Raw genomic sequence first — 26,720 nt, 5'->3', positions numbered from 1 at the left:
ATGTCGGCTAGTTGATGTTGAGTGTTAAAGCATTCTAAAATAATCCTTTAAATCTACACCTAAAGTCACAAGTCCTGGAACCTGCTGTAGATGTTTCCTCTACTAAGGGCTCCTGCACACGGGCCACCGGCCGCAACCATAAAAAGTCGCTACTGGCATATTTCCTGTACTTTTCACACATTTTGTATGGAATCGCCGCACACGGTTGACGCCGGTGGTCGCCAAACGCTACAACCGTCGCTGCTCGCTTCTTGTAGCCCGCACCGGCCACTAAACGCCGCAAACGCCACTCGGACGATTCCACACTGTCTGTTAAAATTGTATATATCTAATAACTACGGATTCGTCTACGACGACGTTTACTTATCAAAAGCAGCGCAATTAAATCTTCTTCGTTCGAGTCCATTATTCAAAATAAGTTTATTCATTTTTAGTGTCACAAACAGTACATCCTATCTAAGATATTATATGACTGTCTGTGACAACAAGCAGCATTTAACATGGGTCAAAAAAGTAGCAGCCATCGACCGCAAGGTGTCGACCACTGGTTATAAGTTACTGTCGTGTGCTTCGGCTACTTTTGTGGTCCCTTCTTGCTTCTTGTGGCGCCGTTTGTGGCTGTAACGTGTGGCCCGTGTGCGGCGACACTAAATGATACAATCCCTGTCACTGCTACCCGTCACGTCATAGATGCAAAAATAGTGGAATAAGGAATCTTGAATTCTGTACAATTTTATTGATAGTGCCTACGCTAATGAAATACTTTATACACGCCACTGCTCAACGTGCATTGGCTCTACGAATTATTATGTGTTCCGCCCAAACTAGTCGTGTAGTGGACCCTATGGTCCAATACAATCTATAGAGACTGATGATGAAATACGTCAACTTATTCTCTTTATTTTTCTCATATCTTTGTTTATAATTTCACTTTATTGTATTATTGTTGCAGATTACCGCAGATAGTGGCAAAAGCAGTGACTAGTTAGAAGAGTAACGACCATTGTAAGGATAACAAATACAAAATGACTTTCGAGACAGTCGAGTCTTCTAAATGTTCGAAAGGTATTTCAGGCTTATATTAACAAAAATCACTGCTTTGAATCCTACATCGAGATACATAATTGCCTTTAGCCCTGTCATCATTATTTTTTTTTTTTTTTTATTCAATGAATAGTTAGCCCTTTACTAGCTTTATTAGCGACTAGCGGACGCCCGCGACTTCGTCCACGTCGATATAAACTTTCAACTACCCCTATCCTACCCTACCCTAACCTAACTCTACCCTACCCCTACCCCTACTCTACCACTACCCTACCTCTACCCTACCCTTACCCTATCTCTATTCTACCCCTACCCTACTTCTACCCTATCCCTACCCTACCCCTACCCTACCCCTGCCCTACCACTGCTCTACCCCTACCCTACCCCTACCCTAACCATTACGGCTGCATTTCTTTATTTATCCGCGTCTTTATTCCTCCCGCCGCGAGTCGTGTCGAGCGCGGCGACCGTTACACAAAAATAATCCTTATAGCATGAATCAGTATTCACGCGCGATGGTTTGCGTATTTCATGTATAACTTTGGTGTTTCTTTACCGATTTATATGATTCTTTCTTTATTGAATAGGTAATAATGTTAACTTTTTTAATTAGGTATGAGTGATGAGTGTTATAAACGTAAGAGTACACAAATATAATTAGAAAGCTCCGAACTGCTAAGCTATCGGGAGTTACACGTGTTATTGTGAGTCAACCATAAAAGATAGACATGTATATGCTGTTGTGTTTTTTTTAATAATTTTCGTCATACATGATTTCTATGTAGCCTTAACCAATAAGGCTGTACACGCGACGGAACAGATAAAAAATGGAGTAACTTCTCCCGTTTTCTCAACATTTCTCTTCACTGTTCTGCTCCTATTGATCGTAGCGTAATGAAAAGTATACTATAACCTGCCCAGGAGTATGTTGAATAATTGTACCAAGTTTCGTTAAAATCCGTCCAGTAGTTTTTGTTTCTATAAAGAACATACAGACAGACAGACAGACAGACAAAAATTTTACTGATTGCATTTTTGGCATTAGTATCGATCACTAATCACCCCCTGATAGTTATTTTGGATTTATATTTTATGTACAGAATTGACCTCTCTACAGATTTATTATAAGTATAGATTTCACCTAACGTTAAGTGACGATCCAGTCTAAGATGGAAGCGGGTTTAGGTACTTGGTTTGGACAGTTTCTATGGGGCATCGTACCGAAAGCTAGATCGCTTAGCGGTACGTCTTTGTCGGTAGGGTAACTATGTCACGGCCGAAGCCTAACCTGACCACACCTGAGGCCTGAGAAAATATTAAAACCTAAATTGACTCGAGTGAGAATTGGGAATCTAATCTACCTAAAATCTAATCTAATCCAGGATACTGCTAACTAACTAACTGCGACAGAAATGATGTCGAAATTTTCATCATTATCAGCCGATGCACGTCCACAACTGCACATAGGCCTCTTGCAAGGACTTTCAAGCAACACGGTCTTGACCCACCTGCATCCAGCGTCTCCCTGTAATTCGCTTTATGTCGTCGGTCCATTTAGTAAAGGGTCGACCAACACTGCGCTTTCCGGCGGTCGCCTTTCCAGCATTATATGCCTGCCAGCATTATATTTTACATCAGCTTTGTCTCTCTTGCGAATTTCCGCATTTCTGATTCGATAACGCAGATATCTGAGCGTAGCTCGCTCAATCGCTAGAGTGACTCTGAGTCATCTATGAGGCCCTGTAATGCTCATTAAAGTAGGTTTTATGATGTTATTCAACAGTGCTGTCCCGTGTGAAGTCATGGACCAATCCGACGGAGTTCAAAGCGTCGAAACTGCGCGCCATACTGATGGGTTACATAGTGACTTCCACGGTGGGTGAGATCTGCGCCTACAAGCTCATGCAGCAGGATATCAGGGCCGGAGACCTTCCGCCATACAGCATCGGTGAGTTAACTATCACTACAATATTATTGGTTGTTACAAAGTATTTTTGAGGTTGCATTGTGGCAAGTTTACATTAAGCCATTTTTTTATTCTTTACATGTTAGCCCTTGACTACAATCTCTAACTAGCCACTAACTAGGTTACTAGCCACGGCCGAAAAGCATTCCTTTTACATTGTAAGTACTAGTAGGTAGAAGACCCGAATGAGAAACAAGCTTCACCCAGCTATAGTCTGCAGTGATCTGCTGCATTTGCTCACGGATCTACTATCCGATATTCTATTAAAACACCAAAGAAGGATTTTTATGCAATCTTATTAATTTTAATTTAATTTTTGTTTCAGATGTAGCCATCATAACATTCGCGCTGTTCGAGGTGCTGGTGGCGCCCTTCATCTCGTGGTGGGGCTACCGGCACCGGCGCGCGCTGCTCATCGCTTACGGCTCCGTCGCCTCGCTCTGTGTGCTCTCCTGGTACTTCTTGCCCGATCCCACGAGAAAGGAAGAAACAAGTAAGAAAGTTCATGCCTGGTCCTTAATCCCACTTAAGTGGGACCCTTTATTTCATTTTGAGATACGGAACCCTAGAAATACATTCATGTAAAAACTTTTAAAGAAATCTCACTATCCCATGTATTATTGCAGAATTCTGCGGCGTTGCTTACACTTCAAACAGCAGCCTGTTCCTCGGCGTACCGATACGCACGGCCGTGCGGCTGGTACTCATCCTTTCCAACTGCATCGTCTTTGTGATGACCCGCGTGGCGTGCTGGGGCCACGGCATCGCTTACTGTGAGGAGTTTGCGCCAGAACGGACCCATGTGCACTATGGTAACTTCATCACCATATTTATTTCAACTACCTACACATGGCTTTGCATCATACAAAAGGGCGAGTTGAACGCGCATGCCTAGCTGTCTATTCACTCTTGATTTAAAGGTGGTAGGGAAAACGCAAGCTGAAAGGTTCAAGAAAAGGAGTTCTAATTCTCCTGATTTTTAGTGCAATGATGATGGTGGTAAAATTTTATTGTTTGCAGGTGTAATGCTCCTGTCCCGAACGATACCGCTGATATTAGGGTACAGCCTTTTGACTGGGAAGGTGGAGACCAACATGACCTTCCAGACGACGACTTTCCTGATAGGCTACGTGCCTAATCTGATACAAGTTTTCCTAAGCGTACCGAAAGTGGCACCCATCGTGAAAGGGGAGCAGAAAACGAACATGTCTGACTACAAAAGAAGTAAGTTATGCCTACCAAGTTATACAATATCTCTTGCTGCAAATGCACATTACGACCGTACCCTCAGGGTTGTGGTTAGTTTAAATACAGAAGAGGGTTCTAGAGGTATTCCAGCAAAAACTATCTGTAACTTGCTTAAAGACCTGTTTTTATTTTTTGAGGAAATCCGATATAATACCCACGGTGGAGGTATTCACACTCATCGCCTGATGACTGAGCCACGTAACTGTATATCAGGTTTTCCTCTAGTGTTGTTGAAAGAGCACCGGGAACACTGAAAGCGTCAACAACTCGAGGATTTATCTCCATTGAGGGACCCCGTTCTATCCAGAGGTCCTCGTCAAGGAGGCAACTTGCTTAATAAACCTTGGCCTGAGTAGAACCGCAGCAAGTTCTATATTAGAACATGTGTCCAAAGCTGCTCTAGTACATAGTATCTTACACTAGACTGGATTGGGAGAACAACACGAGCGAAGAAGGAGAATGATGACATGATTTATAGAAGCTTCTCATCCCTAACTCGTGGTCACATGTACAGGTCTAAAGGCACTGCTTCTAATGGTACCCTAACGGCGAATCCTTGCTAAGATTTTCGTCTCTGTAAACTAGGTCTTAACTACATTTAAAATTTTCGTTCTAGGTTTCCTAACAAGTCTAGGCCGCGTTGCCTCTAACCCGTTGGCAGTGTCGCAAATATTTGCCATGGGATTGTTGGCAGTGGCTCTTTACGGATACATCTACAATGAGCCCGAAATTAATAAGGTAGGTAATAGACATAACATTGTTACTGATGCCTCAATAATCCTCCTCCAGGCCTAGGAAATCCAGGTCATTATCACTAACATCAATAGTGATCGTAAAAGAGTTTAAGCATTTGCAGCAACGTGGTGGTGGTGAGGTCTAAGCCTCATATTTTCCTCTTCTGGAGGGAGGCCTGGCCCCGTAAATGACCTTTAAAATAGACTATTATTGAAGAGTTTAAGAAATTTCGTTGCTTTTTCCCCTAGTTCCCTAGACCGCCAAGTAAACTTCTAATGTAAATGTCAGTTTATCGCGCCACGTGAAACGAATCCTTGGTCCTTCTAATACAGCTATTTTTCAGGTGAAATTCAACTTGGTGGAGGACGGCAATGGGACGGTACAAGTCACTAAATTGTTCCACTACTTTTTCGTCATGTTTATTGTGGGGGTAAATATAAGACTTTTAGTATTTTTACCTTAAATTGAGTTTGAAAAGAGCTGTCAAGAAACTCAGTTCCTCTTAATAAAATGAGATACATTTTATTAAGAGGAACGTAAAAATTTTTTGAAAGAGCAACTGTTGTTGGCTCTTCTCAACAGAACCTGCTTTTAAAACCGGTGGTAAAGTCTTGTAATAAATTTTGATTTTGATTTTTTTGGTAGGTTTTGTATTGAGTAAATTGGAGTAGCAATTAAAGCAGTGGGAGTACAAAAATATTTTCGTATTCGTTTAAGAGATGTGATATGTAGCCCAGTAGTACCTCTGCCTTCAATTGAAAACATCGTGAGGAATCCTGCATATCTAAGATTCCTTATTCTCTAGGTGTGTGAAGTCTGCCAATCTGAATTGGGCCAACGTGGTGGACTAAGGCCTAACACCTGTCATCCTGAGAGGAGACTCGTGCTGCACAGTGAGCGTATGAATATGGGTTGTTTATAATGATGATTCTTATTCCAGTTCGCCGGCAATCTGTACTCTAAGCCCATTTCACGGCAGTTCCGTCGATCAGTTCATATGAAGCAGATCATTCGGTCGACCATCTTCGTGATCGTCGCGTACATAGCCATGACATTCATAGTGGGCTGCGATCAAGGTATGTTGATTTATGAATTCATTTTATGCTAGTTTTAAAACTCAGGCCAGAACCCACATCCAGTGAATTTTTTTTTATTCTATGACAAGTAAGACCTTGACTACTACATCACATGATCAGTGACAACGCAGTCTGATACGAAGCGGGTTATCGTAATTTGGAAGACGTGCAAGTTTATTCTACCCATACCGCTGTCAGATTCTACATAGCATCGTACTGCAATTATCATATTTTTCATAATTTTTAGGTAAAGTTGCTGGTCTGTCAGATGAGCTGTACACTAATCCGGAATGCAGCATTGCTTGCGGGTGAGTGAGAGATAGAGTATCTCATTGGTGTATGCCGTTTCATCTTTATTAGTACGTTATTCATCATTACCAGAACATCCACTGCTGGACAGAGGCCTCTTGTATGGACTTCCAAACATCACGAGCTGCCAGTATCTAGCTCCCTGTAACCCGCTTGACGTTATAGGTACACCTAGTTGGTGGTCGACAAACACAGTGCTATGTCACTTCACTTCAGTGACTTTGGTTCTTCTGTGAATCTCCTCTTTTCTGATTGCATTACGCACATACTCCGAGCACATCTCGATCTATCGCCTGCTAAGTGACTCTGAACCTTCTTATGTATTAGTCTTATAGTCCAGATTCTTATGTCATCACTGGCAACACGCTCTGTTCGTAAAGTTTGGGCACTGAGGAGTTTGTACTATGCTATTAGTTATGATAAAGTAGTTTCCATCAAAAGGTACAAAAACCATTTTTAACGGGGCCCAAACCTACTTAATTTTACCTTATTACCTATTGTGTGTATTGTATGTTGTCGTTTTCATATAATTCCAGATGCCGACCACGTTTCCGTGAGTTTGAGCCGGTGTGCGTGGTGGAGGAGATGGTCACGTACGTGTCTCCGTGCCACGCCGGCTGCGGGGGAGAGGAGTTGTTTGACGGGGTCAGGTTAGTAGTTTGAGCCGGTGTGCGTGGTGGAGGAGATGGTCACGTACGTGTCTCCGTGCCACACCGGCTGCGGGGGAGAGGAGTTGTTCGACGGGGTCAGGTTAGTAGTTTGAGCCGGTGTAAGTGGTGGAGGAGATGGTCACGTACGTGTCTCCGTGCCATGCCGGCTGCGGGGGAGAGGAGTTGTTCGACGGGGTCAGGTTAGTAGTTTGAGCCGGTGTGCGTGGTGGAGGAGATGGTCACGTACGTGTCTCCGTGCCACGCCAGCTGCGGGGGAGAGGAGTTGTTCGACGGGGTCAGGTTAGTAGTTTGAGCCGGTGTGCGTGGTGGAGGAGATGGTCACGTACGTGTCTCCGTGCCACGCCGGCTGCGGGGGAGAGGAGTTGTTCGACGGGGTCAGGTTAGTAGTTTGAGCCGGTGTAAGTGGTGGAGGAGATGGTCACGTACGTGTCTCCGTGCCATGCCGGCTGCGGGGGAGAGTTGTTCGACGGGGTCAGGTTAGTAGTTTGAGCCGGTGTGCGTGGTGGAGGAGATGGTCACGTACGTGTCTCCGTTCCACGCCGGCTGCGGGAGAGAGGAGTTGTTCGAAGGGGTCAGGTTAGTAACTCTTAGATTGTGCGCAGACACGAAGAGTTCAGGACGTCTAGCCATGTTACATATTAATTCTCTTTCTACAATAATTAATTTTATTATATTTTTTCCCAGGGCGTACACAAACTGCACATGTTCATCGACCGGTCGCGCCGTGCTAGGCGCATGCAGCGATGTGCCGTGCAAGCAGGCGCACGCACAGCATGGCATGCTGCTCGTTATCGCCGTCACTTTCACACGTAAGTGCAAACTGAGAGACTATATACAGGCGGCAGTGCACTTTGCGTACTGAGGGATCGTGGATATGCAGCAATACACAATGAGCCTAGTCCTGTACGAAGATCTAAGCCAAGGTCGGAGTCTCAGAAGACGCCCTTAGAGAGCCCTTCCGTCCGCTGTTTGTGCAGGCACATAGGCAGTACGGCATGTTTTTTCATTGTATGACAAGCTAGCCCTTGATTGAGATCTCACCTGTTGTCAACATGGAAGCGCGCTTACTTGGAAGAGGTACATGTTTCTTCTGCCTTTACCTCTGAAGGTTTCTACTGTAATGCTAAAGCGCTTGGCGGTACGTCGTTGCCACTTGCCCGTAAGGTAGAAACAAGTCAAGGCCAAAGCCTACCAACCTGAGCCAATTTAGAAAATATAGTGCCAGGATCTCTGTTGAGAACTACAGCACTACCAACTACGGTCGTCAAGTGCTGCTTAGTATCGCTATAACTTCCACGGCATAAATGTAAGTGCAGACGAAATAATATTTGTCTATGCACGTGTCGGGAAACGGGTTGACTTCTATTAGGACTAAAAATTCCCACTATGAATGTTAACAATAAAACCTCGACTGGCAGAGAATAACATTGAGTGAAGCCCCGGACTAGTGACCAATGTATGTAGGGTTAAAGACGTCTTATAAAACTAGTTCACACTCCCCTTCTCCACTCAAGCCTATCTCAAAATAATCCATGAGTGACTATCCAACAAAAGGACGGATTGAACGCCACGACAAGAATGAGCTAGACCACTAGAGCGGTCGCCTATATCACCGGCACTCGGTCTCCCAGTACTCCCCACTTAACTCACGGAACACTTATTAACCGACTTCAAAAAGGAGGAGGTTCTCAAGTTGACCAGTATGTTTTTTCTGTCGTTATAACTACTACTATGATTATCTCAACTCGTCATGACACTAACCAACCGAACACGCTCGACTTGGAGAGTAAGCTGGTAAATGCATTACGAAAAGTGTAATCAGGTTAGGCGAACGGATGTTGAGGGAGTTGAGAACTAAAGAAGTGTTAGTTACCTCAGTCATGAGGTCTAACTCCAACTACACTTTAGTGTGTAGCGACAAAGTGTAAGACTCTAAAGCACACTCCTTTTTATTATTTTCAGTATTGTGCTTCCAAGCGCAGGGAGTTATGCTGCTCCGGATAGTGGACCCTCGGGACAAGTCTGTGGTCATGGGCGTGGCGTGGTTTGTGGTCACGCTGATGACGTTCGTGTGCGGGAATTTGTTGTTCATGGCGATGAGACGTGAGTTTTGTAATATTTATATAGCGGACGCGTGGTATATAACATTTATAATTAATTATAACTTTTATTCGTAACTTCGTACTAAACCACCATCGAGAAACATAGGGAAATAACTACAAATCATTTAAATTTATCAAAATCCACTAGTCTAAAACAGTGTGATTTTGGAGAATCAGGTATTTTTCATGCCTATACTTCTATACTAATATTATAAAGCTGAAGAGTTTGTTTGATTGAGTGCGCTAATCTCAGGAACTACTGCTCCGATTTGAAAAATTATTTCAGTATTAGATAGCCCATTTATCGAGGAAGGCTATAGGCTATTTAATATATCCATATTCTTACGGGAACGGGAACCACGCGCGTGAAACCGCGCGGCGTCAGCTAGTACAACATATGTTGTAAAGCGTGCCAAGCATTGTGGCAACTTGTCTGTGTTGCATCTTTACTTCCGCAAATGTTTATAATCATATATGAGAACACTATAAAAATAAATTGAATAATTCACAGTTCTTGCCCTGCACACCTAAATGTTGGTGTAGTGTAATAAATTGATATTATGATATTTTGAATGACATATATCACAACTGTGTATAGCCGTGTGACGAAATCGCCCATTCTCCTTTGTTACTTGAAAACTACACTTTTTTAGCAGCCGTTTATTAATTGTGTATTATAATGTCTTATTCCAGTTGGTATGTGCCGGTGGTATGAAGGGGATCAATGTCACCTGCAAACGTCAAACTTCTCTAACCACGTCGGCGCTACGTGCGCAGCTATCGCTATAGCATCGCTCATCATTAGTATTATTTCCGCTTTCTCGTTACGGAAGAAGAACAAATCCAGCCATGACACCAGATTATAAGATTTAATACTCTAAAAAATATGTAATTGAATTAAACGAATGAGGAAAAACCGGTCAAGTGAATGTACCAACTTGACAGTGATTTTTTGGTTGATCGACTACAACTTTGATTCCTACTTACCTACAGGTCGTCAAAACCTGTCTCATGTACCTGTAACTATACCTACTTCAGACCAAAAACTGCAAAACTGAAGTTGAACTTTAAAAATAAATATGGTACCTACCAGCCCCCCTAGCCAAGTGGAACGTCGATTCTCTTTCTACGATCGCTAACGAAAACTAAAAAGATGTATGGAAATGCCATTTGCTATCGACAAGTCACGTGATCAAGATCTGTCATTCCCATACATTTTTCTAGTTTTCGAAGCGTTAGCGATTGTAGAAAGAGAATCAAAGTGCTACTTGGCTAGGGGGGCAGTAGGGTATTCTTCAAATGTTATAAAATTAAAAGTAGGCTGTTAAACTAAGGTTTGGGATCGATCGACTAAAATGACCGACCTAGTTTTTGTATTATTTATTATTTTTAAATAACTAATTAACTTTAATAGTACGGGTGGCATGTTAATGCTTATGAAGTAAAATGTTCGTATTTTTTCGGAAAAAATGTTTTTTGAATGGTACCGCCCACTTAGTGAAGCGCCAAGCGACGCGGTCCTACTAAAAACTAACTAGTCCTTTTATAAATAAAATAAATTAAAAAGTACAATAGGTAGTAATATAAACATTGGATAGAAGCAGGTGTTACTTTGCGGAAGTTCATCATGATTATATAATGATTTATTTATTTTGCTATCAACCGCGAAAAGCCGACGAACCCATGCGACAACGTCACCCAGGTCCGACAAAATACTCTCTACGTACGTTTTACTCCGAAACCGGAGCATCCTCAGGAGATGTTGACTCTACAACGTGCAATTGCAAAGTGCAATTGTACGTAGACTTTGCAATTGCACGTTGTAAAAAATAAATAAATCATTATATATTAGTAATATAAACATTTAATAGGTAAATTAATCACACTTGTTAGTAAACTTTCTTTAACCAAATTAATTTAATCTTATATTAAGAGCGATGTTTCGAATAAAATTAAATATTATTATTTTGGTTTAATATACTGTACTTACTTACCTAAGAATAGGCCTAATTACTACTATCTTTATCAACCCATATTCAGCAGTGAGATGAATATGGGTTGATAATGATGATTGCTCTTGATCTTTTCTAAGCGTATCACTGTAGATTAGTAACTTATACATAGATATTACGCAATTTTGTAAATAATAAGAATAAATCGAAATAAAAATGTAAATATGTACTTATAAATTGTTTTGTATTTTATTTATTGACCTATCTAGCCTTCTCTCCTTTATAGTGTAATTGATCCTAAAAAAAAAACTAAAAAAATAAATAAAAAAACATACTCGTAGAATTGATAAACTCCTTTTTTTGAAGTCGGTTAATAAGATAGATTTAATGAATAAAAATACGTTAAACATAATATTCCCGATTTATTAAAAAAATCGAGTATAACATTGATCACAACATATTAATCATTCGGCAGTATTGTCTCGCAGAGACCACGGGGAATAAACGGCTTAGTGTGGGTATGAAGAACTTCTTGGGTAGGGGATGGTGAGTGTAAATTCTATTGAATCCTTTAAACCTACACTTAAGGTCAGAAGTCCTGAGACCTGCTCTAAATGTTTCCTCTACCACAAAATTACGGTACAATCCCTGCCGTTGCTATTTATCACGTTATAATGGCGCTTACAACGTTTTGATCACAACAAAACGATATTCTAAACCAGGGTTTCTCAAACTTTAGGCTCCATGAACCCCTGTTAAAATTTCCAAGTGACAGCGAACCCTAACCAATGAAAATAACCCTGCCCCCCCGCCCCCAAGAAAATAATTTTGATTGTTGTAGAAGTATAAACCATCTAGCGCTGAAAATTTTAACTTATCTTAATATTAACGTAACATTTGTTAATAATAGTTTCACATAAACGTAGTTAAGTCATCAACCCATATTCGGCTCACTGCTGAGCTCGAGTCTCCTCTCAGAATGAGAGGGGTTAGGCCGATAGTCCACCACGTTGGAGGTGCACACCCTCCGGAGTCGGAGGCAGAGGTCATATCCACAGAGGGCTATCACGGCTCCTAACTCAAAAAACGTAGTAAGTCAATAGTTTCAGGTTTATTTTGTTAATTTTATATGCCGATAATGTCGATAAGCGAGTCAGAGATAAGAATAAAAACACGTTTTAGTTAAACATTAATATATTTAACTTTGTTTACATTATGTTAATTAAATATTATGCTTATCAATAATCTACAACACAACTTGCTAACAACACAAGTTGTACACCGGAGGAAAGCTATACCGAAAAAGGTGAGACAAACTCAAACAGTGACATATGTCATTAAAGCTACAACATAGATTATGTTACAAATAATTTAGGGCATACTCACACCACTGAATACATATGTATTTTACAAATATTCACAATACTTCCCCATACGCCGTACAACAAATGTTCCAAATATTATTAAGTCATAAATATATGTACATAAATCACTATTCTACTTTATTGAGACAATAGGTGTAATTTTAAATTCATATTTTCAATAAAGCTTGTGTTTCTTAACTATCACAGTGCATGTACCACAGACAATCAAAGGTAAAACAGTTAACTCTTGTCTGTAGAAGGGAATTTACTTTAGGTATATGAAGGAAAAAACATACATTAGAATTATATGTATGAATTATAAAAATGTAAAAAAAAATATATAATTTTAATTTAATAAATAGTGAAAAAAATATAAATATAAATCAATAATTATTAATTATTGATTATCAACAATCGAAATTTAATCATATTATAATCAATAATTATTGATTATAATATGATTCCTTCATACTTCCCAAATGAAAGTTGAAAACGACTAGGTACTACTGAGACTTTCGAGGAAGAAAGAAAAACACAATTTTTCATAAACCTGTAATCTGTTTTGTCTCATTGGTTTTGTTCTACTTCCATTTCAATCGACTTAACGTACACTAACTTATAATCTTTGGATTTGTTCTTCTTCCGTAACGAGAAAGCGGAGACAATGCTGATCACGAGCGATGCTATAGCGATGACGGCGCACGTGCCACCGACATGGTTAGAGAAGTTTGAGTATTGCAAGTGGCATTGTTCCGCTTCATACCAACGGCACATACCGGCTGGAATAAAACAATATAATATATAATCGCGCAGTAAAAAAGCAGAGGGTCACTTCACGAAAATTGCTTGCTTGAAATTTGGCAGAGAGGTAGTTTATAGTTCGTAGACGTCCGCTAAGAACGGATTTTGCGAGGGGACCGGGTTAAGGATGTCTAAGGGTGAGGCCAAACGAGAGTAATTTTGTGAGTAATTTCGGTTGCAGAAATTTGCCTGTTATTCGGAACACAACTCATTTAGTGACGCCGTGTGGACTGGACATTTGTATGAAAACGAATGCAGCAGAAATTACGCGACTCACAACACACAAAATTACGCTCGTTTGGCCTCAACCTTGTGGTACTTATTCCTTTTTTCAAGATATCTTATATTTTAAGGATAACTTACTTTAATAGACTACAAGCCCTTTACCTGTGAAATGAACCAACGTTTTTTTAAGAGCTTGTAGTCTATAAGGTATATATGTTAGAAAATGGTCACGTACAAAGAAAGCTTTCATGGATTTTCTAGCAGTAAAAGTCACGTAACGTAAGATAGGTAGTTAAAAACAAAACTCACCTCTCATCCACATAAACCACAAATGTCCGAACACGAACGTCATCAGCGTGACCACAAACCACGCCACGCCCATAACCACAGACTTGTCCCGAGGGTCCACTATGCGGAGCAGCATAACTCCCTGCGCTTGGAAGCACAACACTGAAAAATATAAACGAAAAATCAATCATTTATTTATTTATATACATGACATGTGCCCAGAGAAACATTACAGTTTCCCAATTCGTTTCTCGAGCAATCAGGAATAATAATTACGACAATAAATCTTAAATTACAAAATGAATATTAAGCAAACAAAATAAATTCAAAATAATAAATTCAAAATCAAACAAATTAAAAATTAAAAATAATAAATTCAAATTCAATCAAATTAAAAATTAAGAATAAATTAATATTAACCAATTCAAATACATTAAAATTAAACAATTCAAATAAATTAATAATAATAGTCAACAATTAAAATACACAAAACAAAAAAAAAAATAATAATAATAATAACAATCAAAATTAACTATTCAAATAACAAAATTAAAAATGACATATACATAAAAACTATTCTAATAACAATTTAATTTTATTTACAATCTGATAGACAGGAGTGTGAAAAATGTCAATCTCTAAATTTTTACTAGTGAGATCATTGAGCAGGCGCAGCGCTTGAGCCAGCGGCGCATGCTGGCTTACTTTAGTTCTGCCACACGGCACCACAAATAACTGGCGACGTCGGCAACTTATATACTTGTCAGGAACATGCAAGTCTATCGACCCTAATATGACAGGATTACTTTTTTCGCCTCTAATTAAATGTATTATGTACTGTAGCAGTGCTACTTTACGTCTTATCTCAAGTTTATTATACCCTGCCATACCCAGAAGAAAGACGCTTGGATAAATAGTAGGATAACCCACTGAATACCCATATTGTTTCCTATAAAGCCAACGGACGAACTTTTTTTGAATCTTCTCTATCATATCTATGTATTTGTACTCAAACGGACTCCAAATGATGGCATTACATCATCTCTAAACTATCTCGCTCGTTATGTTGAGAACGTTGAATTTTCACATTATTTTATTAATTACCTCTTCAATTTTGTTTATCTATTTATATTTATATTTGTTTGTTTTTTTAGAGTAAATTAATATTTTGTCTTAAGTACGTACCCAATGTAAGCATGTTATGTTTGCATCTAGTAGGCACAATTATTACTGATGGATGAATTCTAATTTAATTAAGTTAAGTTATTAGTTAGTTATTATTAGTTAGTTATAAGTTATTGGTTAGTTATTATACCATAGTAGTATTAGTTACTTATTAGGCTATTTTTTATTAAGTTAGGTTAAGTCATTGTGTAAGTTTAGCGAAACAATAAAAAGTATTGGATTTCGTTATATTTCTAAAATCGAAATTTTCTCGTAAGCATCTCGCTCGTCGTCAAATTGCACTTACGTGTAAAAGTGACGGCGATCACAAGCAGCATGCCGTGCTGTCCGTGGGACTGCTTGCACATTACATCGCTGCATGCACCCACGGCTGCGCGCCCGGTTGTTGAACAAGTGCAGTTGGTGTATGCCCTGGGAAACAACAACAACAACGTATAGAAATCACATTCGTTATCGCTAGGTCGTGTCATTCCCTAAAACTAATAAACTTGAGAATCTCCTCCTTTTTTAAGTTGATTAAAGAGAATGCATATCATGGCTGAAGGCCCTGAACTCTTCCTGTATGCGCAGACCCTAAGAACTACTAACCTGACCCCGTCGAACAACTCCTCTCCCCCGCAGCCGGCGTGGCACGGAGACACGTACGGGACCATCTCCTCCACCACGCACACCGGCTCAAACTACTAACCTGACCCCGTCGAGCAACTCCTTTCCCCCGCCGCCGGCGTGGCACGGAGACACGTACGTGACCATCTCCTCCACCACGCACACCGGCTCAAACTACTAACCTGACCCCGTCGAACAACTCCTCTCCCCCGCAGCCGGCGTGGAACGGAGACACGTACGTGACCATCTCCTCCACCACGCACACCGGCTCAAACTACTAACCTGACCCCGTTGAACAACTCCTCTCCCCCGCCGCCGGCGTGGCACGGAGACACGTACGTGACCATCTCCTCCACCACGCACACCGGCTCAAACTACTAACCTGACCCCGTCGAACAACTCCTCTCCCCCGCAGCCGGCGTGGCACGGAGACACGTACGTGACCATATCCTCCATCACGCACACTGGCTCAAATTCACGGAATCGGGGCCTGCATCTGGAGTCACAGAATAAAGCTGTTAAATACTTACAGTAGGTATAGTAGACATTGCTCAATGAGTCAAGATTAAAGTGGCAATGGGCGGACATGTAATTCGAAAAACCCTTAAACGTTTTGTTGAGGTCCTGAGGTGCTCCAATGGCAACCCAGAAACGGATAGCGCAGCATAACAACGACAGGAGAAGCAGCGACAGGGGTTGTGCCATAATTTTGTAGTAGAGGAAACATCTCGGGCAGATCCCAGGACTTGTGACGTTGGGTGTTGGTTTAAAGGTACATTTTAGGAGTCTGACATTCCTCTGCCCGACATTTTCTCCTTTCCCACACTCAGTTAACAATTCATGTATATGATACCACCACAAAACATACATACAACACGTACACATAAAATCATTAACCCGAAAAAACAACGTGACGGTAAGGGTTGCGTTGCGAGACGTTGCTCAACAAAGAACTAAACTCAAGTCATCAATCATCTTGTTCATACTATAATATATTTGTGAATCATAACACCACCCGTACTAGAGAAACTCGTAACAGCAGTGTTAGTTGATTTCCCAAAGGTGGTCTAACATTAAGCAGATTACAGGAAGTAGGGAGCTGCTGGATACCTACTGGCGGCTCGAGACCCTGGTAATGGTATTTGAAGTCAAGTCCAGCAGTCGATGTTCATCGGCTGGTAATGATTAATAGCGTAGTATAAATATGACATACACCAATAAAATACCCTATCTCTCACTCACCCGCAAGCAATGCTGCATTCTGGAGTTGTATACACCTCATCTGATAAACCAGCAACTTTTCCTAAAAAAAATATTATCATCGTTACGAACAAGAAGATGGAATATGACTTGGCACGAAAACGCCCCGCCACCATGGTTCGCTACGTCCATAAAAATTTTGTACTTATTCATCATGAAACTCACATACCTACTCAAATTTTGAACAGTATGATCATGAATAAATGTGACTGAAATACTTAGGTACTGTTTTTCACAAATCCCGCGGGAACTATGTATTTTTCCAGATAAAAAAGTTACCTATAATGTTGCTCCATAACCTCCTCTATCTCCTCTCATTAAAATCGGTTTAGACATTCCAGAGATTAGCCCGGGCAAACAGAAAGACAGACAGTCATAATTTTTAGAATTATCATGTTTTAATATCATGTTTAGTGTTTAGGTACGTCAGCGTCGTATTGACCACCTGACAAAATACTGTTAGTTTGAAATGACAAATGAAAATACTTTAATTTTATTTCATCATCATCATCAAATCAACCGATGAACGTCCACGTCAGGACATAGGTCTTTTGTAAAGACTTCCAAAAATTACAATCCTGAGTCGCTTGCATCCAGCGAATCCCTGCGACTCGCTTGATGTCGTCAGTTCACCTGGGAGTTGACCAACACTGCGCTTTCTAGTGCAGGGTCGCCATTCCAACGTCCATAGGATCTTCGAATCATGTGCCCCGCCCATTGCCACTTCAGCTTTGGGACTCATTGACCTATGTTAGTGACTTTGATTCTTCTGCGGATCTCCTCATTTCTGATTCGATCACGCAGAGATACTTCTAACATAGCTCGTTCCATAGCCTGTAGTGTGACTCTGAGCCTTCCTTTGGGGCCCATAGTCAGTGACAGTAATTTTATTTATATGTAATGTATGTATTGTTATCGCCGTTTAGTGTTGGAAATAGTAGTCTGTGACGGATATGACGGCGCTCGATCTTGTGTTGGCTTCAGTGTGCTCGTGTCGAGGCGTTCGAGCCGTCCACATCTCATGTTGTGTAATTCTTTATGGGTTACTTGGGATAGGCGGGAGAGTGACTTGAGTGGAAAAGGGGAGTGTTTGATATCAGTCAAAGGCACCTTTAATACTACATACATTGTTCACAAGTGCGTGACTCCACTCAAGGTCATTCTCTACCATTGTAGGGTTTTATTTTGGTTACAGTTTGATTTGTTAATTAAGTTTGTTGATTAAGTTGTCCTGACAAGCGTTGTGAATCATAACCTTTGTTCAGCATTAGTTTTCTTATATTTGTGATCACTTTTGAGTCCTATAATAGTATTGATATATTGCGATTTAGATTAACATACCTCGATCGCAGCCCACTATGAATGTCATGGCTATGTACGCGACGATCACGAAGATGGTCGACCGAATGATCTGCTTCATATGAACTGATCGACGGAACTGCCGTGAAATGGGCTTAGAGTACAGGTTGCCGGTTAACTGGAATAAGAATAAGAAAAACTATGTAAGTAGTAAGTATAAACTATAACTATAACTATATAACTAAATGCTACTAACTATACTAAGTATATTAAGTACCCATAATGAATTTAACAATTTTATTGTAACTAAAATGTACCTAACTATGTACCGAAACAATCTGCAAATAAATAAATTGAAATTGAAAAATATTTATCTTCACATTCTTTACAAGTTAGTCCTTGACCATAATTTCACCTGATGTTAAGTGATTATGCAATCAATCTATGATGGAAGCGGGCTAACTATATAGTTAGGAGAAGGATGAAAATTCACACCCTTTCGGTTTCTACACGACATCGTAAGTCTGCCAATCCTCTTTGGGCCAGCGTGGTGGACTATTGGCCCAACCCCTCTCATTAAGAGATTCACATACTACACAGATTTTGATAGAAATAAAATAAATAGAAATACTAATAGAAATATTTACCCCCACAACGAACATGAGGAAAAAGTAGTGGAACAATTTAGTGACTTGTACCGTCCCATTGCCGTCTTCCACCAAGTTGAATTTTACCTGTAAAATATTTAGCTGTATTAAAAAGGTAAGGTTAAGTTAAGGGAAATTTAGTCCTTGCCTGCGACTGTCTTTCCCTTAACTTAACCTAGGCCTGCCTGCATTGGGTCAGCGTGTTGGACTATTACCCTAACCCTTCGCATTGAGAGGAGACTCGTGCACAATAGTGAGCCGAATATGGGTTGTTAATGATGATGTGCCTTATTTGTGCACTTCACTGACGTTGCATGCCTTTCGCCAAGAGTCCCTTCGTGGAGTTATTGAGACTGCAGTGAAATATCTCAAGACGTTAAGTACCTTGACAATATCGGACTCGTTATAGATGTATCCGTAAAGCGCCATTGCCAATAGCCCCATGGCAAATATTTGCGACATTGCCAACTTATTGGAGGCAACGCGGCCAACACTTGTAAGGAAACCTAGAACAAAAAATATTAAAGATTGAGCTCGAATTACCACGCACGTGTCACCACATGACTCCATGGAAGACCAGCGCTGCGCTGATCCACTAGCGTAGCACATACTGAGTGGTGACCATTTTTGTACCACACACACATTGTCTTTTATTTTTTTACTAGCGTACTACTACTTCGCGTGGAATTTAGTTTTTTTACAAATCCCTCGGAAACCATAGATTTTTCCGGGATAAAAAGTAGACTATGTGTTGATCCAGGCTACAATATATCCTAATACCAAATTTCAGCTAATTCGGTTCAGTAGTTGAGGCGTGAAAGAGTAACAAACATTCATAACATCAAAATCATCAGTTTTCGCAAATCTCGGGAAACCATGGATTTTTTCGGGATAAAAAGTAGCCTATATATTAATCCAGAGTAAAATCTATTTCCATTCCAAATTTCAGCTAAATATCTTCAGTATTAGCGGCGTTATAGAGTAACAAACATCCAAACATCCATACAACTTTCGCGTTTATAATATTAGTAGGATTATTCACAAGTTTATATACAAGTTGACCTTGACCACAGAAAATAAATGTACACCTTGACTACAATCTCACGTGATGGTAAGTGAAATTAAGACATTTAGCCGCTTTTGTTCGCCTCAGTTTTGACGCGCTATTATCATTATTTATTAGTATAAAATCTTTGGAATATGCGTTTGGGGAAGAGATTTTGCAACTTCTGAGGCACAGAATTACTTACTTCTTTCATAGTCTTGCAACTCTGTCTTCTGCTCGCCTTTCACAACAGGTGCCGCTTTAGGCACGCTCGAAAACGCCTGCACCAGATTAGGCACGTAGCCTATCAGGAAGGTCGTGGTCTGGAAGGTCATGTTGGTCTCCACATCCCCAGTCAAAAGCTTGTAGCCTAGAATCAGCGGTACCGTTCGGGACAGGAGAAGTACAGCTAGAATAAAATAAAAACATATTAATATAGTTGAAGGGTGGGTTATTGTAAGTCATTCAAAAAAGCTACTAATGATGGTTTATACATATATGGTGGATATGTTTACATTTTAATTAAAAAAAACAATATCATTCATAATATCTTCATATTATAAAAAGAAAAAACAAAACAACCAGTTGATTAAAATAGTCAGTTGAGTTAATAGCTTTCCTTGTTTGTCTTGTAAATGTTTGTCATAGGTATGTATTGTGACGAAAAGTTGGAGGTGCATGCCCCAGATCGGATTAGAATCCACATCCTCCGGAATTATAGGCAGAAGTCATATCCACTGGGCTAGCCTTGTGTGGTCAGTTAAAATAGATGATGATGAAGTTACCATAGTGCACATGGGTCCGTTCTGGCTCAAACTCCTCACAGTAAGCGATGCCATGGCTCCAGCATGCCACGCGGGTCATCACGAAGACTATGCTGTTGGAAAGGATGAGGACCAGCCGCACTGCCGTGCGTATCGGTACACCGAGGAACAAGCTGCTGTTGGAAGCGTTCGCAACACCGCAGAACTCTGAAATTATACATGGAAATAGTGAGAGAAATCTCAAATATTTTGTTTGAATATGTACCTTACCTATTAATGTCTTTTTAGAGATCTATACTTAGCTCAAAAGTCATCATCATCTTTTTTTCCACTTAAGTGGAGTCGGAAAAATATGTCAATCTTTTGTTCTGACATATTTTTAAAGGTTTTGGCTAGTGATATTATGACCGGCCGCCTGCCTGACGTCAACCCTCCTTGGTGGGCACCTCATTGGTAATGGACCCTTTGTCGGAATGTGGGTAATACTATTACCGTTTAATGTGTTATATTGGTACTCACATGCGAGGTTAGGGTGGTAACTAGCCATGGCTAATTAATGCCTACCACCAGATCAGACCTGAGCTAATTTAGAAAAAAATTCTTAAACTGACCCAAGCTGGGACTCGAACCCAGTACTTAAGAGGTTGACAATAATGAAATATAATGATGAAATTTCCTTACTTGTTTCTTCCTTTCTCGTGGGATCAGGCAAGAAGTACCAGGAGAGCACACAGAGCGAGGCGACGGAGCCGTAAGCGATGAGCAGCGCGCGGCGGTGCCGGTAGCCCCACCACGAGATGAAGGGCGCCACCAGCACCTCGAACAGCGCGAATGTTATGATGATGAAACTTCCTTACTTGTTTCTTCCTTTCTCGTGGGATCGGGCAAGAAGTACCAGGAGAGCACACAGAGCGAGGCGACGGAGCCGTAAGCGATGAGCAGCGCGCGCCGGTGCCGGTAGCCCCACCACGAGATGAAGGGCGCCACCAGCACCTCGAACAGCGCGAATGTTATGATGATGAAACTTCCTTACTTGTTTCTTCCTTTCTCGTGGGATCGGGCAAGAAGTACCAGGAGAGCACACAGAGCGAGGCGACGGAGCCGTAAGCGATGAGCAGCGCGCGCCGGTGCCGGTAGCCCCACCACGAGATGAAGGGCGCCACCAGCACCTCGAACAGCGCGAATGTTATGATGATGAAACTTCCTTACTTGTTTCTTCCTTTCTCGTGGGATCGGGCAAGAAGTACCAGGAGAGCACACAGAGCGAGGCGACGGAGCCGTAAGCGATGAGCAGCGCGCGCCGGTGCCGGTAGCCCCACCACGAGATGAAGGGCGCCACCAGCACCTCGAACAGCGCGAATGTTATGATGATGAAACTTCCTTACTTGTTTCTTCCTTTCTCGTGGGATCGGGCAAGAAGTACCAGGAGAGCACACAGAGCGAGGCGACGGAGCCGTAAGCGATGAGCAGCGCGCGCCGGTGCCGGTAGCCCCACCACGAGATGAAGGGCGCCACCAGCACCTCGAACAGCGCGATTGTTATGATGATGAAACTTCCTTACTTGTTTCTTCCTTTCTCGTGGGATCGGGCAAGAAGTACCAGGAGAGCACACAGAGCGAGGCGACGGAGTCGTAAGCGATGACCAGCGCGCGCCGGTGCCGGTAGCCCCACCACGAGATGAAGGGCGCCACGAGCACCTCGAACAGCGCGAATGTTATGATGATGAAACTTCCTTACTTGTTTCTTCCTTTCTCGTGGGATCGGGCAAGAAGTACCAGGAGAGCACACAGAGCGAGGCGACGGAGCCGTAAGCGATGACCAGCGCGCGCCGGTGCCGGTAGCCCCACCACGAGATGAAGGGCGCCACGAGCACCTCGAACAGCGCGAATGTTATGATGCTGAAACTTCCTTACTTGTTTCTTCCTTTCTCGTGGGATCGGGCAAGAAGTACCAGGAGAGCACACAGAGCGAGGCGACGGAGCCGTAAGCGATGAGCAGCGCGCGCCGGTGCCGGTAGCCCCACCACGAGATGAAGGGCGCCACCAGCACCTCGAACAGCGCGAATGTTATGATGATGAAACTTCCTTACTTGTTTCTTCCTTTCTCGTGGGATCGGGCAAGAAGTACCAGGAGAGCACACAGAGCGAGGCGACGGAGTCGTAAGCGATGACCAGCGCGCGCCGGTGCCGGTAGCCCCACCACGAGATGAAGGGCGCCACGAGCACCTCGAACAGCGCGAATGTTATGATGATGAAACTTCCTTACTTGTTTCTTCCTTTCTCGTGGGATCGGGCAAGAAGTACCAGGAGAGCACACAGAGCGAGGCGACGGAGCCGTAAGCGATGAGCAGCGCGCGCCGGTGCCGGTAGCCCCACCACGAGATGAAGGGCGCCACCAGCACCTCGAACAGCGCGAATGTTATGATGATGAAACTTCCTTACTTGTTTCTTCCTTTCTCGTGGGATCGGGCAAGAAGTACCAGGAGAGCACACAGAGCGAGGCGACGGAGCCGTAAGCGATGAGCAGCGCGCGCCGGTGCCGGTAGCCCCACCACGAGATGAAGGGCGCCACCAGCACCTCGAACAGCGCGAATGTTATGATGATGAAACTTCCTTACTTGTTTCTTCCTTTCTCGTGGGATCGGGCAAGAAGTACCAGGAGAGCACACAGAGCGAGGCGACGGAGCCGTAAGCGATGAGCAGCGCGCGCCGGTGCCGGTAGCCCCACCACGAGATGAAGGGCGCCACCAGCACCTCGAACAGCGCGAATGTTACGATGGCTACATCTGAAACAAAAATTAAATTAAAAATCTGACTGCGTAAGAAGTAATTTGAACAATTTTTTTAGTTTTGTCATTGAATAATGTTCCTTCCTCAAACTTGAAAAAAAAACCGCCACACCGCGGTGTCCAGCTTTTTAATTAGCGACTTGTGTTCGCCTCCGTTTCGATACCTTAGTGACATAATAGTATAAAATATCATTGTTTGATAATCTATATCTTTTTATTCTTTAATAGTTAGCCCTTGACTAAAATCTCACCTGATGGTAAGTGATGCAGCCTAAGATGGAAGCAGGCTAACTTGTTAGGAGGAGGATAAAAATCCACACCCTTCCTGCTTCTACTCGACATCGTACCTACCGAAACGTTAAATCGCTTGGCGGTACGTCTTTGCCGGTAGGGTGGTAACTAGCCACGACCAGCCAGACCTGGACTGATTAAGAAAATCTCAATCAACCCAGCCGAGGATCTCCGTTTCGTAAATCCATCGCGCATACCACTGCGCCACGGAGGCCGTCAATAATATAGTAATTAATCGTATAATGTAGTGATAGTTAACTCACTGATGCTGTATGGCGGAAGGTCTCCAGCCCTGATATCCTGCTGCATGAGCTTGTAGGCGCAGATCTCACCCACCGTGGAGGTCACTATGTAACCCATCAGTATCGCACGCAGCTTCGACGCTTTGAACTCCGTCGGATTGGTCCATGACTTCACACGGGACAGCACTGTTGATAAAATCATCATCAGCCATAATGATACCAAACTATTTTTAATTCTATGTCTGACAAATTGACCCATGCGTCAGGTGACCCAAGAGCGTTTATTTGGCCCAAAGAATAAGCCTTGCTATCCAGAGGGGTAACAGCGCCAGCTTATTGGGTAACTTGCCTATGGGTGAACTATTAAATGGCTCGTATTTCTTAGTAGTTTATTATTTATAAAATTAATAATATACTATTAAGTCTTAGTTTTAATTATTTTTTTAATCATCAGCCTACTTTAATGGGCATGGCATCATATATGACGCAGAGTCACTAAGCTGTCGATGGATCTATGCTCGGAGTATCTCTGAAATGAGGAGATCCGCAGAAGAACCAAAGTCAACGACCATAGCTCAACGAATCGCAGAACTGAAGGGGCAAATGCTGGCTATAATTTAAAGAGCCCATCGACGTTGGCGTTCAAAGATGTTGAAATAGCGACCCCGCAAATGAAAGCGCAGTGTTGGTTTACCCTCGGCCGCTGTGGACCAGCAATTTAAGCGGATTACAGGGAGCCGTTGGTTGCGGTTGGTTCTAGACCAGGGTTTCTCAAACGGTTTCGGCTTACCTACAAACTAATGAAACCCCAAAAGAAAAAAATTCGAAAGGTTTTTATTTTAATAAACGGCAACACATAAAGTACCAAAAGAAATGTCTTTGTAATAATAATGTGATGGGTGTCCTTGTATTTTGTCGCAAATGGATTCAATGTTAGGAGTAACTTTAACCTTTCTGACTGATTCTGATTCTGACTCGGGATTAGTTATCAAGCCACTATTACGTAAGTCTTACCCCCTGCCGATATATGGCGAACCCCTAGGGGTTCGCGTACCCTACTTTGAGAAACCCTGGACTAGACCGTGATGTTTGGAAGTTCTTACAATAGACCTATGTCCAGCAGTGGACGTCCATCGGCTGATGACACGGCCAGCAGGGTAATTATGTACATCGATAATGATTAATCTGTACTAATATTATAAAGAGGCAAAGTTTGTGGTACTGTAGGGGGTAATCTCTGGATTCAATGAACCGATTTGGAAAATTCTTTTACCACTAGAAAGCCACGTTTTTTGGGAGTGTCGTAGGCTATATTTTACCCCCGTATTTTCATGGGAACAGGAACTGCGGGGCGTCGTTTAATCGTAAGAAGTACCTTTTGAACATTTTGAACATTTAGAAGAGTCAACCTCCAAAGTCATTTTGTATTTGTTATCCTTTCAGTGACCGTTGATCTTCTAGCTCAATGCTTGTCACTGTATGCGGTAAACTGAAACAAAATCAAAACACAGTAAAATTATAAACAACAAATAAAGTTAAGAAAAAAATTTTGATGATAGGTTGCCTACGGTGCCACTATCTTAAAAATATCCAATTTTGAAATTTTACAGTTAATTTTTTCACTGCCCTTTTATTTGTTAGAAACAGAACAGTGCATACTAGTAGTGTTACAGTCAAATATAAACTGAGCTGCCCAATAGTGGCACGTTGGGTAGCGGTGGCCACAGGCCATATTTGTAAGTACCTAATATAACTCTGTTTATTTTTTATTTATTTTATTTTTTATTTTATAGATTTATTTGTAATCAACAGCGTAACAGTTGGTACATAATTATTAGATTACATAGGCTTAAAACTAAGGCCACAAAGATTACAGAATATACATATACAGGGTGATTCGGTCTTTAGTGCGGATATTTTTTTTCGTGGTTCTGTATCATTAATAGAATATAAATCTACAAACAGTTCGATACATTTAATGTAATTTTTTTTTTAATTTATGTCTCTAAAATAACAAAATAATGTACATATTATTACTAAACAAGATATATTCAGCTTAAAAGTGATTTGGTGACGTCCTTTAGGTATCAAACGAAAATAAAATAAACGCACAATAGGGTGACCCTAAAATTCTGTTCAAAAGTAAATAACTTTAGCTAACGATAATTTTGTTATTTTTGAGTTAAAAAAAAAAAAGAAAAAATACGTGATCATTAAATTTTGTTTATGTACAAAATATAAAAATATCCGCACTAAAAAAATTTTCTTCCTGTATACAAAGCTACAATACAATTTCGGCTACCTATATTAACATTAAAAGATAAAAGTGTTCTATAAAATCTTAACAAAATTTTGTAAGTGTGTGTGTAAGTTTGCGTGTTTGTGTGTGTGTGTGTGTGTGTGTGTGTGTGTGTGTGTGTGTGTGGTTTAGGTTTATTAACAATACTAACATAGTGTTTAACCGACTTCAAAAAAAGGAGAAGGTTTCTCAATTCGACCGTATATATATATATATTTTTATTTTTTATGTGTGTTCGCGCATAACTTCGTCATTTATAGACCAATTTGGATAATTCTTTTTTGTTAGAGAAGGAGATGTTCCGAGGGTGGTATCATGATAAGGAAACCAGGATCTGATGATGAAATCCTGGAGAAATCGAGAGGAACTATTGAAAATTGTATGAGCAGCCAATGCGTTTCCTTACTTTTTGATAAAGTATTTTAATGCACTACAACTTACTGAAGGTCTGGAGTCGATCTGATGATGGAGCCGAATCACTGTTAAGGAAACACGTCAACGGTTTACAGTAGT

At 41.4% G+C, this 26,720-nt stretch overlaps 3 protein-coding genes across 3 annotated transcripts; 2 read left to right on the top strand and 1 right to left on the bottom strand.

The window, feature by feature from the left end:
* The first annotated feature begins 950 nt into the window (after positions 1 to 950).
* LOC112057741 (uncharacterized) lies at positions 951 to 7,041 on the top strand. The gene is made up of 10 exons (XM_052888297.1): positions 951 to 1,065; positions 2,828 to 2,992; positions 3,336 to 3,503; positions 3,637 to 3,822; positions 4,031 to 4,234; positions 4,875 to 4,996; positions 5,337 to 5,423; positions 5,934 to 6,069; positions 6,317 to 6,377; positions 6,915 to 7,041. The coding sequence occupies exons 1-10, from the start codon at positions 1,026 to 1,028 to the stop codon at positions 7,039 to 7,041; spliced, it is 1,296 nt and encodes a 431-aa protein (XP_052744257.1). The 5' UTR covers positions 951 to 1,025.
* A 319-nt stretch (positions 7,042 to 7,360) lies between these two features.
* LOC128199324 (solute carrier organic anion transporter family member 2B1-like) lies at positions 7,361 to 11,327 on the top strand. The gene is made up of 4 exons (XM_052888340.1): positions 7,361 to 7,428; positions 7,734 to 7,858; positions 9,012 to 9,152; positions 9,845 to 11,327. The coding sequence occupies exons 1-4, from the start codon at positions 7,364 to 7,366 to the stop codon at positions 10,015 to 10,017; spliced, it is 504 nt and encodes a 167-aa protein (XP_052744300.1). The 5' UTR covers positions 7,361 to 7,363; the 3' UTR covers positions 10,018 to 11,327.
* Positions 11,328 to 12,831: 1,504 nt separating this feature from the next.
* On the bottom strand, positions 12,832 to 16,019 carry LOC112057742 (solute carrier organic anion transporter family member 1B1-like). Its single transcript, XM_024098282.2, has 4 exons — positions 15,955 to 16,019; positions 15,253 to 15,377; positions 13,803 to 13,943; positions 12,832 to 13,246 (listed from the first exon to the last, which is right to left on the bottom strand). Exons 1-4 carry the CDS (start codon positions 16,017 to 16,019, stop codon positions 13,035 to 13,037), a joined length of 543 nt encoding a protein of 180 aa, XP_023954050.2. The 3' UTR covers positions 12,832 to 13,034.
* Positions 16,020 to 26,720: the final 10,701 nt, after the last annotated feature.

This window comes from Bicyclus anynana, chromosome 22 (genome assembly GCF_947172395.1).
Source record: "Bicyclus anynana chromosome 22, ilBicAnyn1.1, whole genome shotgun sequence".
Taxonomy (NCBI): Eukaryota; Metazoa; Arthropoda; class Insecta; order Lepidoptera; family Nymphalidae; genus Bicyclus; species Bicyclus anynana.
This window is presented reverse-complemented; position numbering and strand designations above follow the sequence as displayed.